The sequence below is a fragment of the Vigna angularis genome, chromosome 1, assembly GCF_016808095.1.
Source record: "Vigna angularis cultivar LongXiaoDou No.4 chromosome 1, ASM1680809v1, whole genome shotgun sequence".
NCBI lineage: Eukaryota > Viridiplantae > Streptophyta > Magnoliopsida > Fabales > Fabaceae > Vigna > Vigna angularis.
This window is the reverse complement of record NC_068970.1, coordinates 17,354,964-17,364,419: the sequence shown is the minus strand read 5'-3', so window position 1 is coordinate 17,364,419 and position 9,456 is coordinate 17,354,964. Positions and strand designations below refer to the sequence as shown.

Sequence of the window (9,456 nt, the reverse complement as noted above, 5' to 3'; positions counted from 1 at the left end):
CAATAATAATGAGTAATCTATGATATATTGGAAGTCTAATCGGTGTGGGTGTACGAAGATGGACATTATTGGGGTGTTCTATCTTACTATTTTGTGCTTGGCAGGATCGGGGTTGGATTTTTTTTTTTTTTTTGTGTAGATCTATATATTTTGCCGCAACTCGTGTTATCACTCTTACAAAAATAAAAAAAAGTATTGAAAAATTATCGAATGTATCCAGTATTTTTTTTTTTGTGTACAAAAAGTTACATATAGAAAAAGAAAATGAACCAGGAGAAAAATCAAATGTGACGTGATAAGAAGAAAAAGTTTTAGAACAACAAGTGACAGAGAGAAGGGTAAATGTATTATATAGATATATGAAGATCATTGATCCAGTACATTAGAAAATTTAATAAAAAAATAAATATACTTTTAGTTATTAAATTTTGATAAAAAAATTAAAATTTATTTTTATTTCAAATTTTAATACAGTTTAATTATCAAACTTTAAATTTAAATAAATATACTTATTTTAATCTATGATATTTTAGATTGACGTTTAAAAAGTTTATACGATTTAATACATTTTAATTAAGTTAAATCTTATTTTAGAGCACGGTTTAATATTTAAAAAAAATAAACATTGTTGGATTAAAATGATTTTATTTATTTAGTTTTTAAGTTTAAAAGTAAAAGTATATCAAAATTATAATTTTAGACTAAATTTAAGAAACAAATGCATGAATAATAATAATTTGTAAAAGATACATATGTATATCATATGAAGTAACGCGGTTCAGTTTTCGGAATTATTGAAAGAACATTTTAGTTAAGCTGAAATATGGGTGCTTTGTTAAGTTGGTATTATCAGCTAGATTCTATGTGAGGATCCCACTTGATGGACAGAGACTTAAATGTTGTGTTGTTGCTGGTTGGACTCACATGACGTTTTGTACCCCTTATAAGGCCAGACACGAAGAAAACATTAAAAGAATGAAGCCACATTTTCATAACTTAGTTGCTAAAGCCGAGCAAGTCATGGCCAAAACCTCATAATACTTTTTCAACCTGCTGCCCTGTCCATTTCCTACGTTTTTCAGGCCAACTTAATTTTCCCACACACAGTTTCTTCACTATTTATGGAAGAAACTCATTAAAGTGGATAAGTATATAAACCTGTATATAATTAACTTTAGTTTACCGAAAAATATTTCTTATTTCCTTTTCTACGAAATACTTGGGGGAAATTTATTTAAAAAAAATAATAAATTAACGCGGCTATTAGAAGTTACAAGCAGTTGGAACAAAACAAGAAACAACAAAAGAGAAAATTTCTTAGCTAAAGTGAAAAGTTTAGGGTTTTGTTGGATACATTCTTTCTGAGCTATAGCGATAAAATTTATAGAAAAATCCCCTGGTACGGAGCTGTTATTGCGTTTGCATTGCGAAGTAACTAGACCCGTCGAAAGTAACTTCTTGAGGCAGTATTCTTTGTTGGCAAGATTCGTAGTGAGAAACCAAAGGCGGGTAAACCAAAGAGCTTATATCTCCCCAACTAGTGCTTTCTGTTGAAGTCGTGTTTGTGCTGCCATTGCCGATTTCCATTGATTCCATTCCATAAAAAAGCCGTTCTGATGATCCATCTATATGCTGCGGGTCCACGCAGGCCAAATCACTGGAGAAGTTCCCAAACCCTTGAAACACATTTGATGTGTGACACGTGTCCGTTGTGATCGTGTTCACTGTGGAGGGATATAGCTGGTCTTGTGTTAAGGAAATGTCAAATGATGAGTATTGTGAGTTCATGGTGGCAGTGACTGTGGTGTCAGGGATGTGTACGATCGGTGATGTTTGGTTGTTGAGATCACAGTAAGCATTTGCCACTGGAATTGGCCAAGAATTCTGTTCATGTGGCCAATGAGGAGTTCGGCTAATAACTCCCACAGGTAACATCAAATCTTCACTCTCTCTTTTAATCTCTTGCTTTAGGCCACCAACTCTTCGAGCTTGAGCGTGATGCTCCTTCCTTTGCTTCCCCAGTATCTTCTTCTTCAGCTTGGTGTTCCAATAGTTCTTTATGTCATTATCCGTGCGCCCTGGTAACTGCGCTGCTATAATTGACCACCTGCATATATCAAAACGCATCACTCAGTTCATGATATGGTATTATAGTCTCTGTGAGTTTGATCCTCAGTTATTGTGCTCTCAGATTCTTGTAAAGAACGTCGAATTTTGGCATAAAAAAATGGGTAGCGGAGTTGGTATTTGACTACGTGGAGATGAATAATGAATTTACCTGCTTCCAATGTTAACATAGAGGCTGCAAATTATGTTGTCTTCTTCTTCTGAGAAACCCCCGTGTTTGATGTTTGGGCGAAGATAGTTCAGCCATCTGAGACGACAACTTTTGCCGCACCTTTTCAGACCTATACACGCAGAAAAAAAATCAACACTCCAACATAAAGAAATTTGGGTTTTGGAAAGACTGTTAAATTAAGAACCAAGTTTATTACAGGAGTAATAAAGAAAAAATAAAAAATAAAAGTGGATATATATATGTTTGATTTGTATTGATGATTGATGAAAATTAAGTTGGAGGTACCTATTTTCTGGGGCAAAGCTATCCAGTTGCCACCGGTGCCGTGCTCTTCGATGTAAGATTTGAGTTTGGCGTCTTCTTCAGGCGACCATGGACCTCTCTTCACGTTGGCTTTGTCACAGCAAGGAGCTCTCCCCATGTTTTCCTTCTATGCTTCTCTCTGCTGTTTAACTCACCACAGTTTCAAGTAAAGCCAATGTTTATTGCAGGTTTATAAGAATGATGAAAATAATTATGTTTATATAAAGGAGGAAGGTAGAGAGAAAGAGAGAGTAATTGCCTCGAGCAAGAAGGACAGAAAACTTCCAACTTTTGGTAAAGGAATTCAATTTCCTTTCCTCATTTTATGTATTTTTTAATATTATCATTTACTTTAATGGAAATAACAAGTTAAATGTAAATTGGAAATCTTACGATGATCAATTTTAATTGTATTTATTGGTGAATTACTTTTTTCTATTAGCGAAATAATTAATATTGAAAGAGTGGTAGGGGGTAAACCCTTGTACACTAGTGTCAACTAATATGGCTGGTAATATTTTATTTAAAGGTATAGTTGAAGTGAAGAAGAGAACCGAAGACTTGAGTCCTTAAAAATATGAATTAAAAATTGAAGCAGCATAAACTTGTGGAAGAATTGGAAACCACACACAGCGGAGCTGGTCTTTTAACCATGTCTTTCGTTCTTCAGAATCTATTTAAAAAAAAAAATTGTCTGTACAGTTTTTTTTATAAAAAAAAATGGAAAGACATAACACATACATATATATAAGATAAAGCGATGGATACGAAGAGAAAAATATTATATAAAGTTGTTAAATAGGTGCAAACAAATAACATAACTAATTTATTTATATTCCATTCAAATAATGTACATAGGTTTCTCGTGTATTATTATTTTATCAAAATAACTATTGTCGATGTTAACAAATGGTTGATGATGATGATGATCGTAAAATCATGTGTAATATGTAAGGGTGGGACCACGAGTACGTAGAAAAGTGATCAAACCCTCTAAATTTAACGAGCTTTTGAAAATATTACGACTTTACGTATCCATATAAAAATTAAGTTTATGAAACTTTTAAAAATTTAATGGATTAATGTGATTATCGAACTATCATTCTGCTTTATATAGAGGCCTAGGAGAGTCGTCTCTGATGCTAATTAGGGTTAAAGTTCAGTTCTGAGCTTCAGAAATCTTTCACTCAAAGGAAACTATAAAAGAGTAACGGAAAAGAGACTGATAGAGTTAATTTTTATCATTTATTATAGGGAAAAAAGAAGATGAAATTAGATTGATGATGAAGATCTAGCTAGCAGGCAAATTGCTTAATATTTAATTATAAATTAGAATTGTATTATATATATATATCAGCGCATATATTTCGTTATGGTTGGTGACCTAATGTCCACTAGTTAGTAATTACGTCGAAATACTTACCAATTTAACACTGGTTTGGATTTTCGTATCAGAGAAAAAGCAAGGTAGATTATAGTTCAAGTCTCTCAACATTCAATATGCAATCAATTCAACGTCTGTAAGCTTTTTTTTACGAAAGATGTTTAGTCAATGTGACTTCTTATTCTTTTTATTTTAATTTAGTTTTCATTTTATTTTAAAGATTTCAATGTGTTGTTTTTCTTTAAATTTGTTTTACTATTGATAAGTTTTACAAAAAAAAAAAAAAAACTCATCCTTTGTTCATCAACATAAATATATAACATAAATATATGTTACAATACTCAGTTACCAAAAATGAGATAAAATTAAAGTCACTAAAATCATCCATAAATTTATGTTTGAAAAATTATCATAAGAATATCTCCTAATCAATAATAAAATAGAATAACTAGTTATGGTGATAATTTCTCAATATCCTTTCAATTTTTGGAGCATAAAATCTTGAATGTCTAATTTACATAGAAGATATTTAAATTGTTTTTTTCTCAATACCATTGTACAAATGTTTGCTAGTTATACTTTGGTAGGACTATATAAGGGACAAATTATGTTAGATGTTACTTCATTTTGAACAAAATGACAATCAAATTCAAAATATGTTTTGTTCTTTAATGAAAAATGGATTTTGAGTACATGTAATGTTGATTGATTATCACAAACCATCACATTCAGAATTAGTAACTCCAAATCACTAACTAATTATTTTAGTCATTTTAACTCATATACAGTAGTTGTTATAAAACATGAGTAACAGTATTGCAAAAGTTTTGGAGATTTTTTGTGTATTCTTCACTAAAAGCTTAGTTTCGATTGGTTGATTTTTTTTTTAAGGTTGTTGTTTTCTCTTTCTTCAACAAGTCATGTTGTGTGATAACAATGATTAATACTTATTATTCATGTTTGTTTATAATCTTAAATTTGTATTTATTGATATATTATGTATTTTTCTTATGAGAAGATGAAATACTTTTCTGCTTATTTCAAGTTTATTGTTTTTTGTCTTTTGTAGATTATTGTGCGGGAAAATAGAGATTTCAAAAGTTTTGGAGTTTGCTGTCAAGCCCTTTCACTCAACCACATTATGTTCACTCATTTAGAAAGAAAGATACTCATCCATCAAGTATATTGGCTCACTCAACAAGAAAAGGTGAATTTGAAGTTGATTCTCGCTTAGTGAGTGATTAATATTTGAAAGTGATTATTTATTTGTGAATGAAAGAAAAAAAAGGTGCTTTAACTGTGAAAGGACAGTTAAAATCATGAATTCAGTTAGAAGCGATTTTAAGGCATTAAGACTCTATTTATTCATCAATTTCCATCAAACTTATATGTTCTAGAGGACGAGGAATAGTTAAATTCCATTTTTCATTATGTAATGACTTCAATTTGATGTAAAATTCCTATGAAATAAAATCTTTGTTGTCCATATGTTTTATCTGAATTTTATTGTCTATGATGGAATATCATATGTTTGAATGTATCTAATCATTGGAAAGTAAATTAGAACATAAACATAGATAGAGCACAAATCTTTTGATCACTCTAGACATTTGGATTCAATGAAAATTATATGTTAAATGAACTAGGAAATAGTAATTTAACATATAGATTTAAAACTTGCTCCTAAGGAATTAGGAATAGTAAGCCTTTGATGTGAATGTTTGAATAAAACTTAAAGATAAATTGTACAAGGAACTTGCATTATTTATTCATAAAATCCAACCCTAATGAAGTTTTTATTGAATCACGTCACAAATTTTATAATTTCATTGTTGATATTTTTTTTCTATAATTATGAACTCAACCATGATTTGTATCAATGTTGTAATCAGTAATTTGGTCTAATTAGACAATCATGTGAAATAATACTTGAAACTTCTATTTATTTCTTGAAATTGGTACAATTATCAAATAGTTAGCATCATAAAGTTGGAAGGTTATTTATATTAAGGTGATTTCCAATACTTTCTCCTCTTTTCTTTACTTATGAGGCTAGAAAGCTTAAAAAAAAATATTGTGTTCAATTTTTTCTTGTTTTTCACACAATCATTATAAGTCATCATCTTTGTGTTTTCGTTGTTGAAAACAAATAGGTATCAACGTGGAAGGAACTCATTTTTAAGGGAGAGATTGTTGAAAATTTAAGTGATTTTCAATCCTAAGTTAGATAAAAATAAAAAAGTTGAATAAATATAAGGATCAAGACCCACAAATTCAATATTTTAAGATTTTATATTAAAATCAATGTTAATTTTCATGTGCATAAAATCATATCTCATTAATTGTATCTTCTCAATAAATTCTCGTGAATAAATAGTCCCTTTGTAGACCCATTAATAAATAAGGTGTTTAACTATACTTTAATTATATACTTGTCGATTAAAGTTAATAATTTTCAAATATTGAGTTCCTCTCACAAAAAAATTGTGAATAATATGTGAAAATGTTATTGAAAAATAATACCATTAAATTCAAAATTAGAAACTTAAAAAAGACTAACTTACCAATGACATAAAAGAATTAATGAAAGTCAAACAAAGTATTTATAAAGCACGAGGGAGTGTTAATTTTCACCATGTTTTCTACAGAAATCATGTGCATAGAAAGCAGACAAAGAAAGGTTGGGTAACAAACAAAAAGTTCATAATAGTTTAAACAAGGGGAAGAAATGGTCTTGGTGGTAGGCCACCTTCTCTTCTTAATTTTCCCGTCTTTCCAATATTCATAATTAACCTTTTCGTCAAGAAAAATTATAGAAAGAAAGAAAGAATCTAGTGAATGATTTTCTTCATATTTTTGTGTGTGTGTTGCGTGGACCTAGCCAGCATGTTTGAAAACATCTTTTTTTGACAACCTCCAATCTTCTAACATTCAAACCATTACAGCTCAAGGCTATCATCTTGAGTTGACTTCATTCATTCTTTTCACCTCCAATCCACTCCTCTTAACTCATGAATATTAATAATAGGTGCACTGAGCATGATTTGAATTGTTTGATATATATATATATATATATATATATATATATATATATATATATATATATATATATATATATATATATATATATATATATATATATAGTTTACATTGATTAATAAATAAATTTTCTATTTAAATATATGATTAAAGATTTTGTTTTCAAATTGGTGTGTATAAAAGAATAAGTGAGCTTTAAAAAAAAGTTGGTGTGTATATAAAATATTTATTAGCAAAGTCAATTTTTTACATTGATCTCAATGTGCGTAGAATATAAAACTAATGATGGGTGTCATAAGAAAACATTTAGATATTGATTTGTGCCATACAATATATATATATATATATATATATATATATATATATATATATATATATGAGTAAAAGAGTAAAACTAATGTAATGGAAAGTCAAATGAGAACATACAGGGATAACAGGTTATAGATATATAAGGATAGATGGATAGACACATTATAGGTTAAACGTACTTGCTTAGTTTATCTAAACCTAAATTAGTTAATAAGGTATATTTTAGAAAGCAAAAGTCTATTAGAGACATTACAAGTAGAGTATCCCAAATCTTAGTATTTGTTATACCAAACAAATTTTCCACTGTAAACATTTGTTTTGTACATAAAAGTGGGACAACAACCTGGCTATAACCAAATCAAATTAAGGTACATAGAAGATCCTCACTCTCCTCTACACAAAGCCTAATCAGTTCTATCCCACATATAGGGTTTGCCTTAAATATCACTAAACTAAATGGTATTTGATTTGTAACATTTGAGTAAACGAATCGCTTGAGTTCCGTCTCAGCCTGTGCTAGCAGAAACCTTCAACTATAATAAGACAGAAAGAAGTTGTTAGCCTAAATAAAAATGAAGCAGTAGGAGATAACTAATGAAATTCAAATAATTGTATGGACTAAATGATTGTTGCTTACTGTGCACATATATTTGGGATAACTTCAAACGAAATAGTGCTTCATAATGTCTCTGTCAATTAAGTTTCTAGAACATGGTCTTGTGCTTTTGGACGAAGACAATTTGAAGGCCTTGCTTGTGGTCAACAGTCACATCAACTCCAGATTAAAGACATGAATTTGTCAAAAATCTGAAAATGATGAAAATTGTTCGGAAACATAGAAAAAAGGAATAGGTATTGGTAGAGAGAGATAAAGCAACAGCGACAGTAAGACCCAGTGAAAGCCTAATGACAAATTTCCTGGAAGCTTCAAATGGACAGCTTCTAAAGAAGAACTATTCTTATTTTTTATGCTTTAATTATATATTAGGTGTTGAACTTGGTAAACAAAGTCAATCATAGGCTTCGCAAGCAGCTCCAAGAAACCATTTCATATGTTTCACACTTCTTATTTTCTACTTTCCAGCTGTCTGGTTTTATAACAAATTTAATTTCACGGATTTAGATGGGAAAATCTTTTAGAATGCCAGCTGAATTAATTATAACATTGGCTTCTCTTGTCAAAATTAGATTACTCTTTTCCACACAGTTCATTCACACTTAAATTTCATTTTCTAACTTATTATATAAAATCAACGTGGAAGGTGTTATTTGCATCATTTGTGTATTATAAATTCATTTTATTTACAATTGACGTATATCACGACCTAAGCATAAATATCTATTGTATAAAACTAAATATTTATGGATAACAATACAATAATCTCAACAAACTTTATTGATATAGACTATATATTATGTTAAAAATTGAGTTTAAATTTAATTTATTTTTACAAAATTTGGCCTTTGTCTTTATTTATATCACAAATTGATGTCCGGTTTCTAGCCTAGATAATCAAGAATAAATTTTTTATTTTAAAAATATAACCATTTCTAAATTTTCTGAACTTTATTCAAAAAATACGGTGTATTTTACATTAATCAAACATAGATTCCCCTCGTTAATATTAGTGTTGTTAACTAAAATATATATTATCATTAATCCTCATGAAGCCAATCATTAATAATTTAAGGAGATTAATCTATTTTTAAGAAAGATTAATTCTCATAAATAAAACTTTTTTCCTTTCAAATTATATCAACCATTTACATACTATCTCATTCAAATCATAAATATTTTCTTAAAAGTTATATATATATATATATATATATATATATATATATATATATATATATATAAGTAATGTTTAAATAATAAAAGTTATTAATTAACATTTGTTTAACTTAATCAATTTCTAAAGAACTTCATTGGAAAGGAAGGGAAAGGGTAATTTGTGTTGGCAGGGGTTTGGGTGAAGTTATATATGTAAGCATGACAAGGGTGGAGCGTGGGCGATCTAATGGAGTTCTAAGCGTGTGTGAAGAAATTTGGGCATAGTTGAGTGCTAGTATTGTATCCATTCTAAGAAGAAAGGTAGTTGTATAAGTCGTAGATAAAGGAATC

At 29.2% G+C, this 9,456-nt stretch overlaps 1 protein-coding gene across 1 annotated transcript; it reads right to left on the bottom strand.

Annotated features, from left to right (window-relative positions):
• Positions 1 to 1,261: 1,261 nt before the first annotated feature.
• On the bottom strand, positions 1,262 to 2,873 carry LOC108340681 (transcription factor RAX3). Its single transcript, XM_017578202.2, has 3 exons — positions 2,585 to 2,873; positions 2,279 to 2,408; positions 1,262 to 2,107 (listed from the first exon to the last, which is right to left on the bottom strand). The coding sequence occupies exons 1-3, from the start codon at positions 2,718 to 2,720 to the stop codon at positions 1,411 to 1,413; spliced, it is 963 nt and encodes a 320-aa protein (XP_017433691.1). The 5' UTR covers positions 2,721 to 2,873; the 3' UTR covers positions 1,262 to 1,410.
• Positions 2,874 to 9,456: the final 6,583 nt, after the last annotated feature.

What these genes read in the sequence shown, in the direction of transcription:
- LOC108340681 (XM_017578202.2), bottom strand. Translation starts at nt 2,720, where the DNA reads ATGGGGAGAGCTCCTTGCTGTGACAAAGCCAACGTGAAGAGAGGTCCA. An exon ending in AGCTTTGCCCCAGAAAATAG is followed by an intron (nt 2,409 to 2,584) that starts GTACCTCCAACT and finishes CTGCGTGTATAG; the next exon opens with GTCTGAAAAGGTGCGGCAAA. An exon ending in TATGTTAACATTGGAAGCAG is followed by an intron (nt 2,108 to 2,278) that starts GTAAATTCATTA and finishes TGATATATGCAG; the next exon opens with GTGGTCAATTATAGCAGCGC.